Here is a 26115-nt window from a genome sequence, read left to right on the forward strand (position 1 = left end):
CGTCCGAAAAACCACGATATGATTATGAGAGACGCCGTAGTGAAGGGCTCCGGAAATTTCGACCACCTGGGGTTCTTTAACGTGCACGTGAATGCACACGGGCCAGCATTTCGCCTCCATCGAAATGCGGCCGCCGCGGCCGGGATTCGATTCCCACGACCTTCGGGTCAGCACTCATTGCAAGCACCATAACCACTAGACCATCGTGGCAGATGACAATCAATCAATCAATCAATCAATCAATTGTATAACCGGAATCAGTTCTAATTTGAACCCGATGCGGTGCGGCTTTGAGTGTCGTCGTTCCTTTCTTTCTCCCGTGTGCGCCTGAGCGCCTTTTCGACCAAGGTTAATTATGCATATTTCATTAGTGATGTATTTTAACAATAGGGTATTTTAGCAAGTTACGGAAATACCATAAAATATTACCATGCCGCTTCTCTTTTCTCGCTCGTTGTACTTTTGCCGCTCCTGTGAAGGCAACCGAACACACAAACGCTTTTTTCAAAAATTACTATGGGGTTGTCACGCCTCATTGCTGCCTCTCAGCCTACGCATTGTTAATAAGGAGTCTGTCGTTCGGGGGACGCATTTCCGTAACTTGCTAAAAGATTCAGTTCATTGACCGCCACCGCAGCCCGCATTCCGGCGCTCCCCCCTTCCCTTCTTTTTTTCTTTGCACGATCACTTTTGCACACTCGTTCCTTTCTGATTGTGTCAACCCTTGACGCAGACTCGCGGGAATAACTCAACAAGGTTCCTGACAGGACAAGTCCTGTATGAGCGAGAAGAGAATGCGAGGAGGTAACTAACTTGTGCATGCATAAATTACGACGCAGTGGTAAGCTGAGAACTGCTTAGAAAGCCTTCTATATAACGGTTCCCAGTGGACTTTCCTTTTTCGAAGCGTGTTTCAGCAGACAAGATCCCTCAGTGGCGATCGGCGTGCCTGCAGATTAAGACCTGCCATGGGACACAGAGCACAGAGTGACACTCGACCACACTTGCCTACATGATCCCCACTTCGTATCAAGGACGTGCCCCAGCCGAAACAAATTTTTGCCTACCCCAATGACACACACGCATGCCTATGGTAAAGGGACGCTAAAGTGAAACAATCAACTTGAACGGATAAATTATTCTCTGAAAACCCGTCTGTCGTTATTTTCACCATCAAACGCTTTAAATTTCGCGCCGAAGTCTCTACACATGAACGCCAGCGTGACGCCACATAATTCAAGGTGTGTTTGTTTCGTGTTCTGGCCACATTGGGCAAAAAAAAAAAAAAGAGAGAAGAAAAATCTCTGGGCCTTCCGAAGATAATGTACTTCATTTTAACCGATTGAAAACAACGTAGGCTCTACTAAAAGGCGTCAAAATTTATGACGTCACAGCGAGCTTGTGCGGGAACTTCAAGAAAGTGCACGCGCCGTGCACTTTCTCGCTTTCCAAGCGTCTTCTCGCGAAAACAGCGGTGCTTTTGGCATTGTGAAAGGGTAACTTTACTAATACGAGAATCATTTTTCTCTTTAGTGTCTCTTTAAAAACTTCACGGCCGGTTTGGAGCTGTTCGCCCACGCGCGCATCCAGACCGGCCGTGGAACGTGTCGTTGACCATGTGACGGGCACTGACGTTAATCAAGGGGGGTGGTGGTCACCTCCTTTGTGTTCAGGCTGGAGGTAGGGGGTGGTAGGGTCACCTCTTCCAAGTGTCCCCCTCTTGAGATTTATTTTTCAAACATCATATTTCAATTGCTTGACACTGAAGTATAGCGCTATGAACTTTTTCATCACGGGTTTATTTCGTAGTACGTGTGTACCTGTGTTCAACACTCTTCAGCTGCGTAAAGCGGTAGTGAAATTGCAAATACCATTCGATCGGTTTTCGAGAACACTCAATAGCACAATGCAATTACGTGAGGTGTGAACCCATGCTCGTTTCTTAAATTTTATTTCAAAGCATGATTTTAAATTTTATATAAATAAATATAAAACCTATATTTATAAAAACAAAATGGCCGCCATGGACAGGAGCGCCCATGTGGTTTTTCTGGATTTACGCCACTGGTCACGTAACCTGGGTACTTCGTCCAACGCACCGGTAATCAAATTAGTAGAGTAATAGAAAAGGAGGCGAATTATGTCATGACGTGCTCCCTCACCTCCGGCACTGTAGAAAACGCAGGGGAGCTTCCACGCTTGCGCCAATCAGAATCAAAGGGGGACAATTGATGTTATGGCAGTAAAGCTGGCTTCCTCGAGGCGCGGTAACAGGACCGCTGAATTTCTTCCGAGATGTCCAATCATGAACAGATTTGAAAAAAATTCGGTAGAATCCTTCTGAGACGGCGCCTTACAACTTCTAGTAATTAGCCAAATCTTGCAACGATGTCTAGTAAGGGGCCCATGAAGAGATAGCTTGATATCAGTAATAATAATAATAATAATAATAATAATAATAATAATAATAATAATAATAATAATAATAATAATAATAATAATAATAATAATAATTGTTGTGGTTTCACGTCTCAAAACCGCGATATGATTATGAGGCACGCCGTAGTGGAGGCCTCCGGAAATTTCGACTACCTGGTCAGGCCAGAAGCCAGCGGGGGCCCCAAGCCCTCCCTCCCCCGACATTTTGATGGAGGGGGTTGTTTTACCGAAAATAAGTAATAAAAATAGGTGTTTTTATCAAATAGTCAAGGTTATGATCCAAAAGGCTGCTGCACCACCACAATGACATTAATGAAACAGAGGAACATTATATTACCAGATGCATGTATCGTACTGAATTCCAGTGAATAGACATCAAACTATGTTAGTCTAAGATGATGCAAAGACCACTAGCATAAATTCAACAAGTTTGTAAGCTGCCCAAAGGAGAGCATCCTAATTCATGCCTCAATGCAACATTCAAGGCTCTGCATCTATATTTGTGCTTTAAGTGTCAGTGTTTTCCGACAGTTCTACTCAAGTTCTCATTTCAATTTCTGAATTCTAGGCAAGTAGTGTTCTAAAAAACATCTAAGAGCTTAAATTGAAACTTGCTTCACCAACGGTAGGCAAAAGTTTAATGTGAAATGGTTAAGTTGGCCAGATGGGGAATATTGGCTTTGGCAATGAGCCTAACTGCTAAAGCTTTTCCTAGGGCTGGGTGCATCTAGTGACTGCACACAACTCTCCTAGGATGTAGGCAATGACCGTATAAAATCAACACTGGTGGAGCAGTCATCGTGCCAGTTCCTTGCATCATGCATGCAGTGAAAACCACCAACAAGGTGTTCAAGACTTCTTTTCCAGGCAGAATTGTTAAGGATGGCCCTTTTCACTGAATCCAGACACCAAGGGCAAAACTATGGTCCTGGTTAAATATATCTTGGCCGAAAGGTGAGACTGCAAACGAGTCTATTAACAAGTGTGTTTCATCTTACAGGTTAATACACCCTACCCTCTTTGCATCAAGACACAAACTATGTAGAGTATGGTTTGAAGCAAAGATGACTTGGTACCAAGCAATACCTAGTGAATTATTCATGCAGACTGGCTGTCTGCTTTCTACACAACCAAAATATTAATAAAGTTCTTTGTTACCACACACAAGTATGCCTAATTATTTTGAAAAGAAAACACAGGACCACACCTTGTCGAAACTCTCTGGCACAGCATTTATTTTACAAACCCAAGCAGTCTATCACTCACTCTTAAATAGCATGGAAAGAGGCGCGCACTGCCAACAGGCCAGGACCACCGAAAGTTTCTGCTGTCCTGTTGGCAAACTGTTATTTACAAGACAAGACCAGCAACATATCAGAAGGAAAATGCTATCCACAAAACAAGGACATGTGAACGCTGGATGCCAATGCATTCAAGCAAAACGGCACAGTTTAAAAGTGGCACAATCAGCCTGAAATGAGTGCTCCACACTCGTTTCATCTTCATTAAGAAAATATGCTAGTAATGTTGCTCTGGCTGGGGAAAATGGGGGAAGAAAAAAAGAAGTGAAGCTTGGAGATACGACAAAAGGGGTTCCTGTCGTTGTGCGAGCTAGCATTTAGAACTCATGTCCTCGAGCGGTTCATCACATGTGGGCATGTTCTGCCATAGTTCACGCGATTTACACACAACTGAAAGCCATGCATAGCGGCAGATGCGGGGCTCTGTTCACAAAGGTCAAGGCATCTCCACATGCACTTTGCAGGACTGCGTTGCAGAAAGCTCGAAAGGAGTGAACTAAATCTGGCCTAGGTATTGCTTCTCTGGGAAGTGACTGTTGGCCATTTGTTAAGTCATCAGTGGTGTTTTGCTGGGCATACTATTGCAGTCTAATCACTCCATACCTTCCCGTAGGAGCCAAGAGAGGGGGCAGGCACCACAGCCATGGCTGTATCCGATCACAGCAGGCAAAAATGGTGGATTCAATTTGGTAAAATGTCCAGAATGGGGCCCCACGAATAAATTTCTTTTCCCAAGTTACAGCATTGCCAAGAGCATCATCGTGAGCGGTCGCCATGATGACCATGGACTGCACACACGTGACATAGCATACCCTTCGTTTCTTCTGCTGTTATGACAAGACATATTCTACACAAAAAAGAAAAGACAATTGTACATGCACTCGAATTACGCTTGTGCACCTGCAATTTGTGCGAGCCACTGTAGCCAATGGCTAATTTTTAAGTCAACGTAAAACGAACACGATTCTGTTAACAGAGCTTCCATAAGGATTGAGGAACCAGCATGACACACAATGTTGCTGTCACACAGCCGACGGTGGTATGATTTAGAAGTTGCCTCTTGAAGTGGACGCCATGCAGAGAAGGCATTCGTAGGCAAACAGTGCAGTCGCTGCACTCAGGGACTCGCACAGCTTGAGAGGCGGGGGTCTAGGCCGGCCATGTGCTACGCCATGATCTTGTTCACGATGGTCTGGTGCAATGTCCCAAGCTGAGCTGTCCACTTGTCCAGCGCATTGTATCGAGCCGCCCCTTGCCCTTTGCTGTCCAACTCAAGAACCTGGTTCACCTGGTCGATGCGACCCTGGATCATGCTGCTCCAAAGTAGGGCAACAAGTGGAACGGCAAGATGGTCAGAAAAAAAGGTAAGGAAAAAACAAGGGATAAGAGGAAATACAGCCAAATCCGCACTATATCAAACTAGCAAAAAAAGGAAATTAGTTCGATATATATCGCATAATTTGATATAAAGCTTTCAAGGGAATTCCCCATATTTCAATGTGAGTTTCGGTGTGCAAGTTGGCTTCACGACTACTGCTTCACCATAACGCAAGGAAGGCGGCTTACGGCAATACACAGGGATGTATTCTTTTAGTTTTTATTTTTTCGTGGTTTGTAGTTGGAGATGCAAGGTCATATGCAGGCGAGAGTATTAGGCTGAGAAAATATGGTACTGATGCAACCAGTGCCTCAACTTTTTCATACGCAGCTGTAAGTACTATAGTCGGGCGCCGGATGCATCTAGTCTGCCTTGGCCATAATGTTAGTCTTGTTTTTTGATATCATACTCGGTGCGCTTCTTGGGATGCTGTACGCAGCGGCGACATCCGACTTCTTTTCTCTACAATGGACTGTGTTGATTACCTGAGCTTTGCGGAGAACAGCTGGGTTGTTCCGTTTTACGGCAGCCATTGCGTTAGCAAAGGGAGCTGGAGAAGCGAATGCCAACCCCTCACGGCTGTGACAAGGAATCGCGGGAAAAAGCACGCAATGGCAAGCGATAGTTTCTACAAGCTCTGCATGGTGCCCTCCTAATCACACCACTCACTCACCCAAATACATGGGGCAAAGTCCCTTTCTGTGAGAAAAGGCCAACTTCTTGGGGCACATTGCATCACTCGATGTTCGATATATGAAGTGTTTCGGCTATTTTCATTTCATGTAGCCTTAAGTTTTCCTATACATTCACGTCAAAACATTGTGGCGTTCGAAAATAGTTCGATATAATGGATAATTCGATTTACCCAAGTTCGATATAGTGGAGTTTGACTGCAGTACTTTCGTGCTCCAGCAAAAAAGCTATTTTGTTGTGGAAAAGAAAAAGAAATTGGATAACTAGTAAAACTTGTCATGGCATTAGGTTGCCATGCTCAACAGCTTTCTTAAGGTCCCGCTAGCTACAAGAATTAAGCCAATGCACTAAGCCATGGATTTTGTACATGAAGTCCCTTTTGGTTTTCATTTTTATTGTCAGACACTTGATAATGTATTGAAATATTGTTTGTGTAATGTATTTAAGATGTACCCTCGTTTTTGCCCTTCCCACTCCAAGGCATCTCCTGATATCAATTAAGCTGCAAGAAATTATTTTTTTTTAGTTGTGAACTAAGACCAACAAGAGTAATTCAGAAGCTCATCAACAAAACCTAATGCTTTTATAGTGTTTGCAATCCCAACCAAAACATGACAAGTGCTAAAAAAACAGCAAAAATATCTAATCCTGGGTTCATAAACAACCTGAAGGCATGTGTAGGATTCACCAAGTGTAAATTAATTTTCTCATGCAAGAATGTAAGCACATCATAAAGCTCACAATGCTGACATGTTGCAGGCCTCATACTAAGGGAAAAAAAAAAAACATGCCCCGGCAGTTTTAGTCTGGTGGTAACTGTTTCAATGTTGAGTACTATAAAAAAAAAATAAAAGTTTGACTCTGCACAAGCTATCGCTTAGCTGTGGAACTAGCAAAGAACCCATACTTTAGAGTTCCTCATGTATTTCTGACAAAGAAAACAGACCTACAATTAAAGAGGCCCTGCAACACTTTTTGAAGTAATCATCGAATGGTTTCATTAAAGGAGTTTATTGCCTCACGAATCGACTGCCGCAAAAAATTTTAGAATCCGCCAAGGACAAGTGGATTTACAGGGATTTGTTGCACACTTTAAACGTTTTCTCTCTCCTTTCGTACCAGCGAGTGCACTGAAAGCTACACAGAGGTGGGGGGATGACAAGGGGGCAAGAAGCTATGGCCATTCGCCAGCGCATGCCATGCACTTGAGCACTTTCTTTTCTTTTTTTCACCTTCGAACGCACAACTTCCGCGATTGCAAGCGCGGACACACGGCAGCATCTTGCGGCGGCTACGGTAACTATGCAGCTCACAATGCTCAAATCAGCCAAGGGCTGTGAACTTTGGGTTTATGGTGCAGTCATTTGGGTTTATGGCATCATTTGTCAAGAGAAGGGCGAGTGGTTTCTAGCTGACTTTGAGAATTAATTGTAAATTCCAGGCCGTGTGCTGCACAATAATGTTTGGCTCACGTGTACTCAGGAGCCTCGACTACAGATTGGCAGCGTTTTCTGACCATGCTGAAAAAGCGTTGCAAAGTCCCTTTAAGTCACGATGATGTTTATCAAGGGTCATATCAGCAATGATGCATGAAAACGGCATAAAATAGTCACACACTAAATAAGCATTTCCCAGATTATGACAAGAACAGATTTCGGTACTGCAGTAGCACATCACTTTGCCTAAGTGAGAAATGAAACGAAGACCAGAACCTCACCTGTCCAAAATACAAGATACTAGAAGATTTTCCACCTCACTTGAGTCTATGTTGAGCTCCTGGTAAGAAGAAAAAAAAAAAAAAACATATATAGGTAAAAAATTCATAACGAGGGCCACCCAAATAACAGCAATGAACATAGATAACCCACCTTTGATATGAAAGGTATGTGAATCCTAGTATAAGGTGTGATGAGCTTTATTAAGACTTGTGTTCTAATGTTCCTAAGCAGGTCTGTGGGCGAAGAAAAAGCATCATTAAATCTTTGTAAAAAACAAGGAAAAGTGTACTGTTGGTAACTTTTAGCAATGCTTGCACTTACCTTCAATGTGCTCTCTGATGAAAGGGTCATCCATTATGTTTCTCCTGTTGGTCTTCAATATTAACTCGAACTCACTGATGTCATTATTTTGGTAGGCACTGCAAATATAACACAATGTTTGCAAAACCTCCAGCAAAATTAGAGGGGGTAGGGGCTTGCACGCAAGTTAACGTCTTTATATGAATGTGTAGAGGATTTCTTTAGTTGGCATGAGTTCTGCGTCAGTGCAATGTCACTCACACACATGCATGCGACATCACTGCAGCGCATATGTACACTAGATAAGCACAGAGTAGGCTCTTTATAATTCAAACTCGACGGGAATTCCGTTAGAATTACCAGAAGTTCTCATAAAAAACTTGAAGGACACCTGAGCTCGGGCTTCAAGAGTGGAACGCAATAGCGTAATCGGCCCCAATTCAGATCACCTTCTCATTCCCTTGCCCCACATTGCATATCGGTGGGCACCTCAACCGTGTCGCAAGGAAAGGAACGTCTGTGTGCAAAACATTGGCGGTTTTAAACTCTTCTGCCTACTGCAAGTAGAGTTGCGAAGTGCCCACTATGCATCTGTTAGGCAATACGTGCACTTATGCGGCTGCACATTTTGATGATGCTGTGGCTGTACATGATGATCAAATGCGCCTGAGTGCTTTGAGAGTGGCCCTTGAAACACCCACTCGTTGCGCAATTCAAATGGCGTCACGCCTGGTGGTATTCTACGCTTCTGCCACGCAATATTAGATCTTTTCACGTGACTCCTCACACTAAATGACACCTGTATAGGGTTTTCTTCCAAAGCAGTTTCCTGTGGCTCTGTAGTAGAATGCCTGACTGCCATGCAGAAGGCCTGGGTTTGATTCCAGCCATGCATGCAATATTTCCATCCACCGCGATTTTCCACTCACGGCTGAACGCTGACAGCTTGCTCACAACCAATGCTGCCAACGCCGACAACAAAATTTCCGCAACATGTGCTCTGTGATGCTATTGCATTAATATGACTCGGTGCAACATACCAAGTGACTGCTATGTTATTTGCATAGACGATAACCGAGACTAGTCCGCTACCAATGTAATTTTCTTTTGCTAAGAAGGAAGGAGAGGTGATACCAAACAGCGCCACTAGGCGTACATTCTACAATATCATCTCCATTAGTTGGCCAAGCTATGTCCTTTATGCCTGCTGACTGCATCAGTTTTGATGTTTTGACATGACGGAAGTAAAAAAGATGTTATAAAACTTCTGTTCCCTCTCAGGGAAACTTTGTGATGCCAACCAACTTGTCCATTTTAAATTTGTATTGTACATCAAGATCAGAGAGTCAACCAGCATTCTTACACTGAAGCGACTGAGTGCTTCTGTGCCACAGTTCAAACAAAACAATCTGATCGGAAGAGCTCGGGTCAGTGACTTGTGCATCACAGTGACACTCCCGCCCACCAACACTGAGCAATGCATTTTGACAATACAGAGATGGTGATGCTGTCTCGTTCTCTCTATACTATCCATACCTTGCCCCTTGCAAGCCCCAGAAGAGGAATCAGACCATAAAGGAGATTATGAAGTGCAGCACGGAAAGAAGTAAGCCATGGAGCATTGAGGGACATCAGTTTACAGAAGTTGCTGAAGAGCTATGAATAATGAATAAAGAAAGGATAAAGAGGTGGGGAAGGTTCCTTGCAGTGCAAGAAAACTGTCCGTATGACTGGTAAAACGTTTTTAATGTTTAAAGAAATAAGAATCAATTAGAAGAAGAAAGAAGCTATTCTTATTACTTTTGGATCTTTCCTCATGCAAATAGCACTGGTGCATTAGCAATTGCCAGGCAGTACACACACACACACACAAAAAAAGGGGGAGGGGTGTGCTGCTAACGTTTTATGACCAAGGGAACCAAGAATACTATAGAGGCATAAAGGGCTGGCAACCACAAGAATTTATGATGTGCATGTTGTTGCAAGTTATAAATGGTCGCAACTACACTATTAGTATAATCAACTTCTTCCCCAACAGTAACTTTTGATCAGAAGTGACACAGTCACTTGAACAAAAAATAGACTTCCATTTGTTGTCACAACCTAGAGATAGTAAGTTCTGTGTTACAGGTGATGCTAGTACGCTCTAAAAAGAAAGGGTGTATGTATTTGGGTGCCTTCCTGCCAAGCATCTCCTGAGCTAGCCTTGCGTTATCGCCGCATCTCCAGTACTTTTTGGTCAAGAACAGCATGTGTGCTGTGGCCATGACATAGCATTCTTGATATGAAAGTAAAGTGCGCAGAGTTTTTGAGAAAGGAAGCGTAAGAAAACCAGACGGTTCTTGTTATGCAGCAGAAGGACACCCCAAATACGCTCGTCTTTCTTATAGTGTAGTCACTGTTGAAAGATTAGTCAGTGTAATGACCAAGGGCTTAGGCGGGATTTAGAAGGGGAGGGAGGCTGTGCATTGTAATGCGTGTGTACCTTGTAGGCTTCCCATTCACCTATGAATTTGTTTTTTCGTCATATACTACAAGACCGCACATTGTGCAATGGTTTCAGTGAACCAACAAACAACCATCCTTGACCTGGCTACGTCCAGTAAATACCGACCCTAATGTTATGACAATAGCTGTTATGGCTACTTCAAGAAACAATAATCATACAACCAAATCGGCAAAATATTTCAATGCTTAAAAGAGCCGAAGGAAGCGCGATGCAGTCCTCATTCTAATTTGCCATTCTCAGTCCCCATGCAAACAGCTTCCACTCAGAACAAACACTATCAATGAAAAGCCATGCACACATATGTAAGCCAAGCAGCAAATTACTTAACAATGGTCCTGCAAGGAGGATTGCATGAGAACTGCAAGGAGGTTCATGAGGATTGGGAACTGCTAAATAGTGCACACAACAAACAATGACATACCTGACAAGGTTGGTCATGGCAAGAATTTCAGGGTCATTTTTGTAGGGCTTTGCCTCCTGGGAGTCAAAGGGGTTGATGCCACTCTTCATGAGCATGTTGGCCAGAACAAGGTACTTGAGGCAGGTGGTCCGCCGCGGGCTGCCCGATTCGTCATAGTTTTTGAATGCCTCAAAGAAGTCCGTGTGCGCAGCGCTCATACTCGGCCTCACGCAAGTGCATCTTGCCACCACATTCACGAATCACACCCATGATCAATGGATGCGGGATAGCAGACTTGATGTGCAGTGACTGCTCATAGAGCTTCTTCAGTTTCTTGTTGTTCTTCTGTGCTGTGTACATTTGGATCTCCAATGCATAGATCTCCAATAGCTGCGTCCCCTTCTTCAGGTCATCACAGCCATCGTCAGTCTGACAAATGAAAAAGAATTATGAACACTCCCTTAATGCTTGAAACAAAGGCATTCGTCAGACTGTATCAATGTTGCAATGCAGTTGCTCCTTTTGTATAATTAATGGCCTCTTGAGCAATGATACCTGACACCACAAAATATGTGACTGCATGTGGCAGATGAGCTCTACGGCAATTCAAACCGAATCTGAATTCCAATGCAGCAGATTAAACCCTCCACATACCAGCATGAATGAGTATATATGGCATGCAACATTGCTCCCACATGCTGTCGAAACCATAATTATAACGCCTCACTGACTTGGCATCACACAGTTTTTGTGCTGAAAGGCTTCGAACTAGTTCTGAAGTCTTCAATTGAAAATAATGGTGCTCCCCTTGGAACACGAATGAATAAAATTCTACTGAAATTTCTCGTCGAAGTTAGATATAACAAGTGGCCTGAATCAATCCATAAATTGAGTGAAATTTCACGCTAGTTTTTTGTATAAATCAGAGCCGATTAATCTATATAAAGACACAAGGTGCGAATATCTCACTTGGCATGACTGGTGCAGCTGCTTCAGAATTTTGGCCAGCTTGTTGAATTCATTTCGGTCAAAGTAGAGCTTCCCTAGCTTTGTGTTTGTCTTGAACCACAGCCGGTCATTCTTTGCATCTTTCAGGGCCTCCAGGGTGGTTTCATAGAACTCCTGTAGCAGCTCCATCTATGAATGCAATGCAATCATTGAACACTGACGCAAGGAAAAAAGCATTAAGTAACTATTATGCAGCAACATTTCTTGTACTGTGGCTCACGGGAGAACAGTGCCTTCATTTGCAACAAAATGGATTTTGCAAAAAGTTGGAAAGTGAGGGCGGAAGAATATGAAAATAAATAAAGATGATGATGATGTGCATGGTGTTTAATGGCGCAAAGGCCAAGTCTGTCCAAAGGGAGCATTACGAGTGAAGATGGGCTGTCAAGAAAAAAAAAGAGTTACTAGTGGGGCAACATGGCTGTACAAAAGCCTAAAACTAGTCGCTGTAAGGTTTGTAATATCTATGAATATTAAAATGATGACATTGATTACTGAAGTGCACTACAAACAAGAGCATGTGAATGAACTGTTCAAGTCAATGAGAAACCAAGAAAAGGAGGAGATGGCAAAAGATGAAAGAATACTCAAGGATTTTTGAGAGCCAACGGGGAATAGCATTATTTGACTGACGTGTCAGGTACACCACAAGGGCCTTTCATCCAGCTTCTATAGCGCAAGACAAGAAATTGAGCTATGAAGTTGGGCATGCCATTGAAGGCAAATAAACTTCTTTCTAAGGTGATTGCTGTAGATCCAATGCACCACACACACTGACCTGCTTGGATGTGGATATGTAATCCAGGATTGAGTTGATTGATTTTTCTGAGTAATTTCTTGTCACCGCACTTTTGATGTAGGTGAGCAGCTGCTTATACCTCGTCATCATCTCCTCGTACTTGCCCTGCGCATGAATGTAAGAGGCAAAACTTTTTTAAGACGAGCGACATATAATCCTTGCTGCAATATGGCTGTACAGTTTAGAAGATGAGCAAATCAGGCAAGTTGGTCAAGATTCATGCATCAGACACATCGTTGCAAGGTGAGGATAGTAATAATTGAAAGTTCTGCCTTTTGTAAAAAATAATAATAATAGCAATAAAAATAAAAGGGGGGGGGGCACAATAAATATGCAAAAGTGTAAGAAGGGTTACTAGCTAGTGTTTAGTGAAAAACTATCTAAAGCTTAAGTTTAAATTTCACTTAGACATAAGCATAGTAATGGGCAATTACTACAATCGCTAATCGAATTGCATTCTTTTTTGTTGCGTGTAGATAGAACTTGAATAAACCTACAACTACAGATTTTCACTCCCTATCATATTTCAATCCTATTCGGCCCACTGTTTCCTGAGCAAAGGACGAAAATCTATTCTGAAACATCTCGGGCATGCATACGCAGGGGCTCGCAAGCCAACGAATCCAAGGGCTGTGTAGTCAATTCTAGAGCTCTATTACTAAGCAGACACCTTAATCTAAGATTATATTTCGTGACAGTCGTAAACGATTCCAAAGGAAACATGACTTACCAGCTTGAAGTTGATTTTGATCATCTGTTTAAGTGCCTTGAATCCCCACTCTCCCTTGTCGTTGTGTTCCAAGTCCAAAACCTAGGAAACATCAGAAGCGCGAAAGGGGGTTCAAGCATGCCTCCATTAGAATATGCATGCAGGAGATCTGTAGGATCCCGCAGTTATGATCGCTCTCACCTTTTGGAAGCTGACAAGGGCTGACATCGGGTCATCCTCCTTGAGTGCTTTCGAGTTGTAATACTGATTCTCCAAGTCGACATCTGGCTCCGAGTTACTGTCCTCCGAATATTCCTACGCACAGAAAGCAAAGCACTACCGTGAGGCTAACTACGTCGCGGCAAGATGTCTGCATTATGACAACAAACTAATTGCACCACGGATCGTGAGAAGTGCTTACGCTCGTCTTTTAATGTTGGATTTCAGTTCTGAGCTAATCAGTACCGATACACCATCGGTAACTTATAATCGCGAGAAACTGGAGAATGGTACTGTGTGTTGTTGCAGAAAGAAATAAACAGATGTCGAGCGAACAGGTACACGCCCGAAAGTGCTCATCCATCAATTCATTCTCATTCGTTAAAACGACGGAGGGTTGAGATAATACAGTCCGTGCGGTGCTCGCACTAGACGAGTAAAACATTATTTTAGTCCACCAGGAATCTTGGACGATTGGCATAAACTTTAAATATTGCTTACTTATTCCAGAGAGGAGGAAGAGATGGAGAGTTCGCACACTGTCAACACAAAACGGCCCATGCAGAACGCCGGCAAGGCGCTAGGCCTAGCTTAAACGAGTGTTTACCAGTCTGTGGTTTTGGAAGCAAAGCACAGAACACGGTAACGTGCGTGACTTTGACACCGTGAGTGTTTCCAGTGAGGAACAAAGCCTGTAAACTTTAATGACAAGGCTACATACCAGGTCATAGTCCTCTTCATCGTCGCACATAAAGTCATCCTCACCGTCCGACATGTTGACTGCGACACCGGCGAAACCCAGCGGCACAAAGCGAAAGTTTAAGGTAAGAAAAATTCAATGTGCTAAAATACACAAGCAGTCGATGCTGCGCAAATAAGGACATTTGTTGATTACGGAACGCCAATTTGCTGCTCACAAAAATTTTTTTGTGATTATGCGGTTCCGACTTTTGTCAATCTATTTTTATTTAGTTCATGTATTTATCTGTTTAAGCAGTGTAAGTAGTACACTGAAGTTTAAACTCGGCAGCTGTTTGTAAACACGAGCGTTTCAGGAGTAAACAGAGTGCTCACGCACTTTTAGATGCGAAGTATCTTATGGCGGAGTTCAATCCGGCGGTGGTGGTGTGCGGCGTGACCACCCTTACTGCGCATACCCTCTCCACTCACCCTCTCCCCTCCCCCTTTCCACTCTTCCTCTGAAACGCGGGCTAGACATGCCGAAATTCTCTCCTGCGCAATGCCGCGATGAGCACCAGCGCATGCCCGTCCCCTCCCCCTCTCTCTCCTACGCTGCCCCCCTCTCGCACGCCTGCCGACTGCGTTCCCCACTCGCCCTGTGAGAATTAACGGCCAGGCTAGAGGGAAGGCAAGACGCGCGTAGCGTTCCTCTTCGCGTTCCACGACGCGAGGTCGGTAGCATGCCCAAAGAACGCCAACGGAACGCGATCGTGCAAGTGCTCCGGCTTCGCATCGCCTCATGGTCCCCTTTAGCGGGAAATGGTGTAATTTTTTTGTAGACGCGATTGAGGATGTTGTAGTTTTCTTGCTTTTATTGCGATAGCAATTATATACAGTCTCGACCGGCTTTTGCCGTTGCCGTCGTGTCCTTCCGGTATGAAGTACAAATTGATAAGATCCCCCCGCGCATTGTATGTTCTACCGCGGGTAAAAGCGCGCGAGCGGGGCGACGAACGCGTCCGAAGCAGAGTTCAAACGAGCCGGACCATTTCCGTCGCTCGGAGGGTGCATGCGATAACATCACCCGTTTTTTCCCGTTCGGGAGGCCTGCCGTCGAAGCAGACAGGAAACGTCCCGCCCGTCTTTAACGAGCCTTAAAAGACGCGAAGACGCGAGAGGGGGAGGGGGGGGAGTGTCGCGCCAGCAGCAACTTTGAACTTTGCATCTAAAGGCGCGGTTGCGCGCGCTGTCTTGAAAGCCATCACAGTGGGCGGCTCGTACACCCTTCCACGTGCTGCGCTCTCAACGCAAAGTGACTATGCGGAGTACACCTCTCCCTGGAGCGGCCGTATTCTCTTACACCAGCGTTTTGTAGTTACGCGAGATCGGTACAGAACAGTTAGCTGCCAGCCTCATTTCGTGCAACACTACAATTGGTTGCTATCGCATTCATTGCTTCGCCCTTGCAGTGAAACTGACTTTTTTTTCGTTCGTGATCACAACTACGGTTCAAACCATAGCTCAAACACGCCCTACCGTGTCTAAGTAATCGCGAAAATGGCCGCCAGGTTTGTTGGAGAAACCGACACAATTTTTTCTGCCAGCTGCATCGTTCAGTTATCCTTGTGCATAAAGGCATCCAAAAAAGGGGAGGGGGTGGAGGTTGGAAGGAAAGGACTCCTATTTAGTCTGCTCATCTTTCTGCAGCAGCACATGCGACATCAGTAGAGGGATGCGGGATGCCCTGCCCCCCTTCACCCCAAACTCGTGCCTTTCCCTTACCCCGACGCCGCATATGCCTTAGCAGCCCTAATTAATGGCTTCATTTTATTCCAGACATGCACTTTAGACACCAAAAATCTTGCACAAACAACCTAACTCTGATCCCAGCTATGCCAGATTAATTTGTGTGCCTCACAGATAATCTGGCTCGACTCTTCCCAGGCAAATGGAAAGCCTATGTTTTTTCTGCCATGGGAGTCATCGTAACAATATTCTCACCATAACTCACCGTAACAATATTCTTGATCGAAATAAACATTATGTTTTTCCGACAACATTTTGGTCGGCGTTTCGTTTTTATTTCTATCATGCTACTACTTCCCAACCAGACAAGATTTCGAGCAATTCTCGATTTCAGTCATTCTTGGCGTAAAAGAAAAGAAAGACAGCTCACACAGTGTGCCGAAACCAGGTGATAAACAAGCTCATATGCATCTTATGACGACTGAAACATTATCAGCACTATCAAAGCTACACACACCAGTCAACACACTCGTGTGTGTGACACAGTGACACTCTATCGATTGTCGACAGGCATGATCTTGATGCACCAAGATTTGATGCCTTGCCCAGCGGAGCTAGAATGTGGAAATTAGTGATGCAGAACTATCGGTAAATTGACTATCGATAGTATCGATAGTTTTTTTGAAACTATCGATAGTGTAAACAAACTATCGATAGTGCTACTATCGACAAACTATCGATAGTGCAATCAGTAGTACCATCGTTAATATCTACTAGAGCGCTATTACTGCCACGCGTGTTTATTGCTTTGTTTTGACGTATTACGCGCCGGACGAGCATAGTCAAGTTTATTCGAGAACTTACGCGAGCACCAGCGATAACGCTGGAAGGTTTGATGGCTGATGTATAAAGGACGACGCGTTCCACCGATGATGAGAGAACTCAGCGGCTGACGACTGCTCCCGCCGCTATCAGTGCGCAGCATGTATCGCTTGTATTTGCAGTTTTGATTTTCTGGGCACAAGTTCGCCCAAATAAAGAGCTCCGTATTTCCCATTCTTGCTGCAGCATTCTTCACCGTCACAACGACGTGACAATACTATCGATAGTGGTGTGAATAATGATGCAGTTGCTGGCCGGCCATATTGCGAAAATATTTCCGATAGCTTACTACCAGCTTCGCTTAATTTATGAGCAATTTTCGGCAGAGAAATTAACTATTTCTGGCGCAATATATCCATCAATATATTCGTATCCAAAAGCAACCAGTTACACCTTACACTTCACTTTTTTTTTTATTTTGAAATCATAAAATGCAATATCAATTTGAACCCTCGCAGTACCGCCACATGTAAAGGCTTCCTTTCCGCTACAGCTGAACAGTTTGACTTTATGATCATGTGTCAGCAAAGCACTCTGGTGAAGAACACAAGCCTGTCAACTTTCTTGCCCTTCAGCCTGCTCCTCTGGCTCCACTATGTACCACGCGCCCGGGGAACCAAGTTTATTCTGCAGTGAGTCCGCGCTGTTGATTTTATACTATCGATGGTACCATCGAATTTTTTACTATCGATAGCGCTATCGATAGTATCCTTTACCATCGATAGTTCGATAGTGACTCAGCTATCGATAGTATCGATAGTACCATCGATAGTTCTGCATCACTAGTGGAAATACTCGCACTACTGCATGAAGCTCGCATTTTTTGCTGAATACTTTCAATTTTTCATACACCAGTCACACTTCATATTTGTGGAGCTATAAATGCATGCATGCACACTGAAGAGCACATTTGCCTACTGAGGCCAATAGAAAGACAAGCTAAACACATTTTTCTAGAGGGGCTCTAACCAAGCTGGGTAGCCACACCAACATGTGCACACAACAGTGTAGCGGATCAGGTGATAATGGCATTTAAATTCCCATATAAGTTTTCAGACCAATTCGCTTTCCCGCCTCATCTTTGCTACACTTGTTATTTGCAAACAGTGCATCCAGCCATTGAGAGATTAGCTTTCCTGTGATGTTTACGCTCCTGAACACTGAGATCATTGCATTTTGAAATGCAGTATTAAAGAGCTATAAACATGCAGTTTTATGCCTGGAGTATGTTGCCAAATAGAATGCAAGGTGCTTTTTTAATGGTGGTGGTGGTGGAAAACATTTATTACGCTATATACAGCAAGTAGTACTGAAAATGAGAGTGGAGATATCCGTTAAAAGGCATATTTGCTCTCATTTTTCTATGCCACTGTCACAATTGTAACAGTGTAAGCATGGTAATGTAACAGTGCTGCGCACAAAGAAGTCCCTTGGAAGCCATCATGCACTTTGAGTGACTGCATTCATGTTTACTTATATGAGACAAGCGATATGTCAAGGGACAATAGATCTTTAAAGCTCTGTGTCACATATAAAAACTTATGTGCTTGTAAAGCTCAGCTTATATCTGATGACATGGTGGAGCTCCAAGTGAATGTCATTAATAGTGTAACGATGAATGAAGATTGATGAATAACTTTAGTCACGAACAAAGAATGCTGCATGCTCACTTAAACACATGCGAACTAGGAAACATACAGTTTGCACATTTTGTCCTTGCTTCCTAGCGTAGTACTTAGGTATACAAATCAAGAAACACCATTTTTATTTATATTCCATATTGCTTTATCTTAATAACCTCTGAATTCTCTAACATTTTATTTATGAATTCATAGATTTCTCTATGAATGTAGACATCTTGAGAACAATGCATGCAACTGTGAAGGATGCAATAACTTACCTTTGTGCGTACTGAGCCTTGATCAACACTGCGCTGCTAAGATTGTGCCCAGCATAGAGCAAGTATAGTATTAAATAATTATACAAAACTGACCCAGCATCATTGTACTGATGCAACACGATGATGCTGTCTCTGTCTGATGAACTCTTGGAAGGTCAATCGCTTTGTAAAAACAGCCTCAGCCTTAGAGGCCGAAGAAGCCGCCATCGCGCTGGCCACCTCAGTCCGCACAACTAGTTACATATTGAGTGACTCTAAAAGGGCGCTTACGAACTTTATGATGGGCTGTGTTGGGCCGATCGCGGCCAACATCCTTAAAAATAACAAACGCAGCAATAAGATGCAACTTGTATGGGTGCCCGCTCATGTGGGGAATTCGGGGAATGAGGCGGCCCACCGTGTAGCCCGAGGCTTGATCAACCGGGAGGTGGACCCCTCAACCCTGGACTTCCCGCAGGAGGGAATCACCACATATAATGAAATTACAGCATATTATAGAGAGAACCGCAAGACATACGCGGCCCCGCACACAGACCTCACAAGGGAACAGGCTACGATCTGGAGGCAAATTCAAACAGATTCTTTTCCCAGCCCCCATCGGCTGTCTAAAATTTACCCGGAATCAGTTCAACCACACTGCCGACATTGCGGCTGCCTGAAGGCTACCCAAAATCACATTCTTTGGGAATGCGAGGGAAACCCACCTCCAAAAGCAGTACTGCCAGCTTCCTCCCTCGAGGCGTGGGAGTCACTCCTGTCATCAAATGAACAACGTATTCAGACAGAAGTTATTAACTGGGCCGAAAAGGTCGTGGCGAGCTACTTGCCACCACCATTCGAACTACCGGCAAGCTAAATTCAACGACCTCGCTGTGCCGTCAATAAAGTTGTTTCTCTCTCTCAGAGATGCAAACAAATGCACCCCAGACACATCTTCACAACATCCACATTGCATCCTTCACTGCACACTAAAATATGTCTCCAGAAGTGAAGCAAAGTGTTTGAATGTAACTTGTTCTGCTGAGGCGAACCGTAGTAAAAGGTGAACACGAATGCTGGCCCCAGACAGGAAAAAGAAGAAACAAGGCCTAATGTGAGTTCACAAGTGACGAATTTCTTCCATTATATTTCTTGATTTTCGAGTTTGTAATCATTGCTCCTAGACTTTCGTGAACTATTAGTTGCTGCATTTCAATATTTTTCTGTAGCTTCTAGGCCCTAGTTTTGAAACAAAGCAGTTTCAGAGGCCACTCAAAGATAGTGCAATGGAGAAGCACTTGTCAAGCAACCTCTCATCATAGAAATCCACCAGTTAGTGTTACTGAATTGTAGCATCTACTTCGACTCAGAGTTGATGTTTCGAGATGTTTCGTTGCACGCACAATAAAATAAATATAGTTTTGATATTGATGTTGTCTTGTACTTAAAGGGTTCGTGAGCCACCCCTCGGACTATGTGCAAAACACATCCTGCTGAAAGCAGACACTGATATGAACAGCTCAGCCAAATTTTGTGCGCAAAGTTGCCATTTTATCAGGCGCCCTTTTTTTCATACAGAAGCCTGTGCTCACTCTCTTCGGAGCTGCCAGCACCTGCTGTATGATGTCGAGCAGCAGATAGCATGCTAAATAGCCGACATAAATCAAGAGCGGTGTTTAGATGAGATGCGCATTGCCATGGGGTGCTGCCACGTGCTGGCACCGCGATCCACAGTCTGCTAACCTTACACAGTAGCCACACACTAGCGCTTAGGAATCACAACGGGAAGGAGCGATCGTGTCGCATCACGTGCGCTCAAGGTCATGACGCGCACTGACCTAACTTCTTTCTCCCATGCCATTCCTCCCTTTGTAGCTTTGAGCGCGCTCGTTGGGACGAGAGAAGAGGGGAAGTGTTTAAAGTGTGCGACAAATCCCTGTAACTCTGCTCATTCTTGAAGAATTCGAGAAAATTTTGTGGCAATCGATTCGTGAGGCAATAAACTCCGATACCGAGGTCGTGTATTGATTATTTGGAAAAGTGGTTCAGGACAGCTTTAACACCGTAGAGAATGGGGATAGAGCTGGTCGGGGCATGCTTGTTAATGCAGAGGGTAGTACTTATATTACCCAGAATTTTCAGGTGAGCTATAGAGGGCTCTTTTTTTTAAAATTTCAAACAGAATTTTAAACTAATTGCATGCAGAACGTAATGCCATTCAGTAAGTTCAGGTGTACTTCCTGAAGAGACAGAGGTTACTCGCATGACAAATTGTCATGTCTAGGTAGCTGATTAAAAACATTCACTAATTAAATATTTGCCTTGCTTCAAATATACATTAGTATACTAGTTAACACTGTCCAAAACTGTTAAAGGGATGCTTTTGGGAAACATAACTGAAGCATTGCCGTTTATTTTTTTGTCATTTTTTTTTTAAGCAGACAACTTTACTACTGCTAGGATTCAGTCCTACCACTGCTGCATGTATAATGAAGTACATAATCGTAAAGTTGTTAATAAGTGAACGTTCTAATTACAAACATGGCCATTAAGATCTCACAAGCAAGTAATTTTCAACTCTACCATAAATAAATCTAAAAATGTGGAACACTTTTAGTCGGCACAGGTGATTCTGTAAAATGTTGAACTAGAAAATGTAAGTGTAGCAACAATACGCAAGAATAAGGAACATTGCACCAGAGTTAAATAAAAATAATTGCTGATCACAGCATCAATGTATATTCAATTAAGAACAGTCTATAGCTTCTAGAGAAATGTACAATTCACTAAGGTTCACTGGCCACCCCTCGAAGCCACCGCCTCGCAGCATTCACAGCTGCGTTGAAGGTGCACGCGGCAGGGTGTGTGCGTGATGATTGTAGCAACAGCGTGCCAGCTTCCGCCAGCATATTGGCATCGGTGAGGCTCCTCGTTGCTTCCTCAATGCTAAAGTGCTTTTCAGCGGAGCCCCTGTTAGCGATCAGGTGGTCTACGACTGGTTGATACAGTGGCGTTGACACCACGTCAGGAAGCAATCTCAGCTGTAAAATCCTGTTCAGCACAGTCTCGTCATAGTCGCATTCCGAAATCTGCAGAGCAGAAAAATAATGGACTAAGAAATTGCAAGGAAATACGAAAACTTAGTCATTACGTCATTACATAAACTACATACTATGCAAAAGAAAAAATGAAATCTGATGCTCTTCCTGAAATTGAACCTTAGCAGTTTCCGCGAAAAAGACCGCAAAAAACTGTCGAGAAACGTGCACATGACAGTGATCAGCAGTTTTTAAGTTGAATGAAATTCAGTAAATCAGCCTGAAAAATTAAGAAGAAAGTCACTGACTATCAATATAAAGTTACCTGCACGATTAGTTCAACAAGCTAAAACAAAACTTCTTTTTCAGTTCTAATGTTACTTGCCGCATGCTCAAATTTCATGAAGAGATCACTATTTTAAAGAATTGTGCAATATGGCAAGGTTACTTTCTTGGCTGCTTCAAAGTAAGTTTCATTCACGACTGCATGAAAGAAATATAAGAGATCAAGAGGCCCGTTTTTGTGAGACACAACCATGTGAAAGCCAACAGAAAAGGAAGCCAAGGAAAGGATAGAGGTCATTATGTATAGTTTTATTCTGACCCCAATTGTAATGTGGCTGTGGTGGCAGGTGACCGAACCCACAGCCTATGCTCAGATGCTCAGCGAAAGAACAATTAGTGTTAGAGGGGACTTGGAGAAAACTTCCAATACCATTCTACATGGATGACTTGCTTCCTTTAGATGCGAATAGTTATACGATGAACAGCTTTGGCTTTCATCATGGCTTAATATGATTGATAAAATTTACGAAGATAGGAGGCATTTGCTGCCAGCTAGTAATGGTTAATAGTTATGAAGATGGGAGTGTCAATGAGAAAAAAAAGATGCCCGTTCTTCTCACCTTATCAACATGCCTGAGGAATGCAATTGCATCACTATGGAGCTGTGGATAATCAGTCTGAAGAAATGTTCGAAGTATGTGAATCAGGCTGTTCTTCTTCTCGAATTCGCAGAAAATATAACGGCAACACTGCAACAAATAAAGAAACACAAACAGAGATAAAGAAAGGAGGTTTGAGGAAGGTAATGTTTTTCGAGCAAGGGCAGGTGCAGACTACATGCATAAAATATGGAAAAACACTCTAACAGACTACTTAGCACACACTCACTTCTAAATTGAGGTTACAGTTCTTGATCGCAGTTAAGAACAGGCTTTCGGCTTCATCCAAGCCTGATCCTCCATCACAAACTAAAAGCATATGGCCTATCAGTTGAGTCCAAGGATTCTTTTCTGGATCTCTGAAAAAGAGACGTAAAAGGGAATTGAGAATAAGAATAAGAAAGGATTAACAACGAATGTTGTTACTAAACAGCTAAAAACAAAGCAATGCCTTTCTACATATTACCCATTGTCGCTTGTACTAATCCAATGAGAAAATTGCATGGACAGAAAGTTCACACATCCCCAAGTTGCTTTTGTCATGCTTGTAGTATCTGTTGATTTAGAGAACTGGGAGACAATAAAAACAACAGCTTTAACAAGTGCATTTCCTCTATCCTTAAACCCAGCAACCATCCTAAAATAAAAAGAATATTATAGTGATTTATTTACAAAAGTATTTATTTGTAAGCCAGACCACATGTCCGGCCTTAGGAAGGAGAGGGCAAGAAGAATTGTATACATTACAAGAATGAGAAAAAAAAAAACTTTTGGCATACAAAGCAACAAAGATGAAAACATTAAAGTCAAACCCACATGCCTGAACATGAAAAACATTTGCAATACAAAGACACCTGTTATCACATGCATTCACAGCACACAGATTAATCTCAATTTAATGAAGTTGGTGCAATAAGTAAGCAGTTCATTAGACGGAAATGCTTGACATGTGGTGCATAAAACCTCTACGTACAAATTGCTTTCTAGAAAGGAAATTATCTTTGGGCACCTGACTACATCAGCAGGCAGAGCATTCTGCTTGTAGTACTTTGCTAGGAAAGTTCTTCAATGTATTCATTTTAGATATAAATTTTAAGTCGCATTAACAACTAATTATAATAAATCAGCAACACAATAGAAAAAGAAGAGATAAAAGTAGCTTCTGTACAATTCTGATGTGGAATCCAGGGGTTCACCACACTGAAGGAGCTTTCCAAGGACGACAAAGCCCGACTGTGTGCTGCAGCGCTGAAGGAGTTCATCAAACATGGCCTGCCTCTTGTCACCGTCCAGTTCAGTGCATTCGTCAAGCTACAACAAAACATGAAAACACAAAAATGTTTAGTTCACAAGAGAGTACACAAAGGCAGCATGTTGTCTTTCAACCATGTTTACGGCCAGCACATATTCACACAGAAGCGTGGTTTGGTACATCAAAGCGACTAAAATATTTGGGAGATATTGTGAAATGCATGCAAACTCAGGAAGTGATAGCTCGGTGTATTCATTCATTAACTCCTTTAATGACATATGCTCAGCTATTATTGCTTTGTATTGATTTCCCCCCCTTATTCATATTAAATCAGGAAGTCGTCCTTTGCAAAATCAATTGATCAATCAAATCGTATCACATCATTGAGGTTGGGATGAAGGTTTCAAAGGCAGCCTGAAGGAGCATTGCAGCACTCACCTCGTAGTCTGGCCACTCAGACCAAATTAGTGTCTGCACTTGAAGGAGCAGTAGGAGATTCTCATCGTCGGCGTTCAGCGATACATTCTGAAATTTACGCAGCATGCAATACAAATTACCTCGATATCCTGGTGTGCAAAGTGGAGTTAATGAAACCAATAAATAAATAAATTCAACCTTAATATGAGCACAATAAAAGCGCATGAAAACTCAACACAAATGCTTACGCTTTTGCAGAGCTATCGAATAATGGGAGAAAATACTAATAAGTTGGCATCACAGAACTACGCATGTGGCACTGAGAGAATTTTTAAAAAGAGAAAAAGAACCAGAGTGATTCATATTCATTAGCAGGCATGACACAGTCAACTAAACCAACAAAGCAAAAAAAAAACAAACAAAGAGCAGCCTACCATACGGAATGTGTGACGCAGTGCTTGAGAACATGGCTTTGTAATTCTACAGACATCAGCATAAGACAAACTACATTTTGTAAATATCTCAGGTATGATATGGTTAGATATCTAATGGCACACAACTTTATCTTCACCCCACTAGTCCCCCTTCTCCTCCCTCTTTGCCACCTATCTAGACCATTTGTTCTAAGGTAGCAGCTTCTGGCCTGAAAAAGAAGCTGAATCTGCATGCAAGATCAAGATGTTCTGCCAAGTTTTGTTTTCAAAGTGAGACAAGAGCTCAGGACCAACTGTTACTTGCGACAAACGGCAAGAAGGAGTGCAAACAACAGTCAGAGAGGCATTTAGCTGGTTGTCTCTCTACCGGGCAAAGACTCAATGTGAGTGAAAACACTCAAATATCCAATGATGACCACTGCCCCAAGAAGCTTTAGATGGCAAACTGAACAGTCAGACTTTCTGAGCATCAACCAGGTCATTAGGAGCCAATTTGAAGTAACGGATTACCTTCCTCCCATTGGCCCTGTTCTGTATCTTCAATGTGGCATTTGAGTTTTAAATATGTGATCCTATTACACTACTATGCATGAAGGCCTTGAAGAGAAGGAGACAAAGAAACAGTCATGCAATGCCAGCAACTAGATGTGCTATTGTGGAAGCATCGGCCAACAATTACCCGCACTGTCTGATGTGAGCGTAAATGAAGCGAAATTCAGTCAATCATTGTAGTGGAAGTTACTCATTTGGAATGTTCTTGAGAAATGACAGCAAAAAGAAGAGGGACTATGAGAAAGATTATGGAACTGCTGCTGTACAGCATGTTATATGAGATATTGCGGCAATTTCTGAAGTCACTATGTCCTCAATTATATTGTGCACCATGTACTTCTTTTACAAAAGTCAAAGCAGCTTTTCAAAAAAAGAATAAAAGAGGACAACAGAAAGGAATGAAGGTACACATATCAATATAACGAGTACCATAGACAATGCAATCTAACAAAAGCAAAAAGAAATGACATAAAGAGACCACAAGAAAAGGAGGAAAGAAGGAAGTTTTAACAGAGCTGCCATTACTAGATTAAAAAACAGGTTAGGAACCAGTACCTTCTCAAGTATCTCGAGCACCTTGAGGCGCACATGAATTGTGACACTACTGTCAAGGCAGAAAGGGCGCAGCAGGTCAAGGACCATGTCACCGACAAACACGTCATCACTGAAAAGAATAAAATGGACACTTACACTCTCCAATGTGAATCAAATACATAATATAGCGGAACAAAACAAGGACAGAGAAAGAAGCACACAGGACGACCGCTAGACTTCAACTGAAAATTTTACTCTGGACACGTGACATATAAAGTGTAAA

At 42.9% G+C, this 26115-nt stretch overlaps 2 protein-coding genes across 2 annotated transcripts; both read right to left on the bottom strand.

The window, feature by feature from the left end:
• Positions 1-3647: 3647 nt before the first annotated feature.
• On the bottom strand, positions 3648-14349 carry LOC119387480 (COP9 signalosome complex subunit 2-like). The gene is given in 11 exon segments (XM_037654880.2): positions 3648-5053; positions 7529-7587; positions 7680-7762; positions 7851-7948; positions 10760-10947; positions 10949-11167; positions 11708-11875; positions 12525-12650; positions 13276-13356; positions 13456-13569; positions 14195-14349. Coding segments are annotated over 11 exon segments (1338 nt in total). The 5' UTR covers positions 14249-14349; the 3' UTR covers positions 3648-4905.
• A 7066-nt stretch (positions 14350-21415) lies between these two features.
• On the bottom strand, positions 21416-25958 carry LOC125757677 (NBAS subunit of NRZ tethering complex-like). The gene is made up of 6 exons (XM_049413527.1): positions 25854-25958; positions 24334-24420; positions 23812-23954; positions 22873-23002; positions 22605-22733; positions 21416-21750 (listed from the first exon to the last, which is right to left on the bottom strand). Exons 1-6 carry the CDS (start codon positions 25938-25940, stop codon positions 21448-21450), a joined length of 879 nt encoding a protein of 292 aa, XP_049269484.1. The 5' UTR covers positions 25941-25958; the 3' UTR covers positions 21416-21447.
• Positions 25959-26115: the final 157 nt, after the last annotated feature.

The sequence above is a fragment of the Rhipicephalus sanguineus genome, chromosome 3, assembly GCF_013339695.2.
Source record: "Rhipicephalus sanguineus isolate Rsan-2018 chromosome 3, BIME_Rsan_1.4, whole genome shotgun sequence".
NCBI classification, from domain to species: domain Eukaryota; kingdom Metazoa; phylum Arthropoda; class Arachnida; order Ixodida; family Ixodidae; genus Rhipicephalus; species Rhipicephalus sanguineus.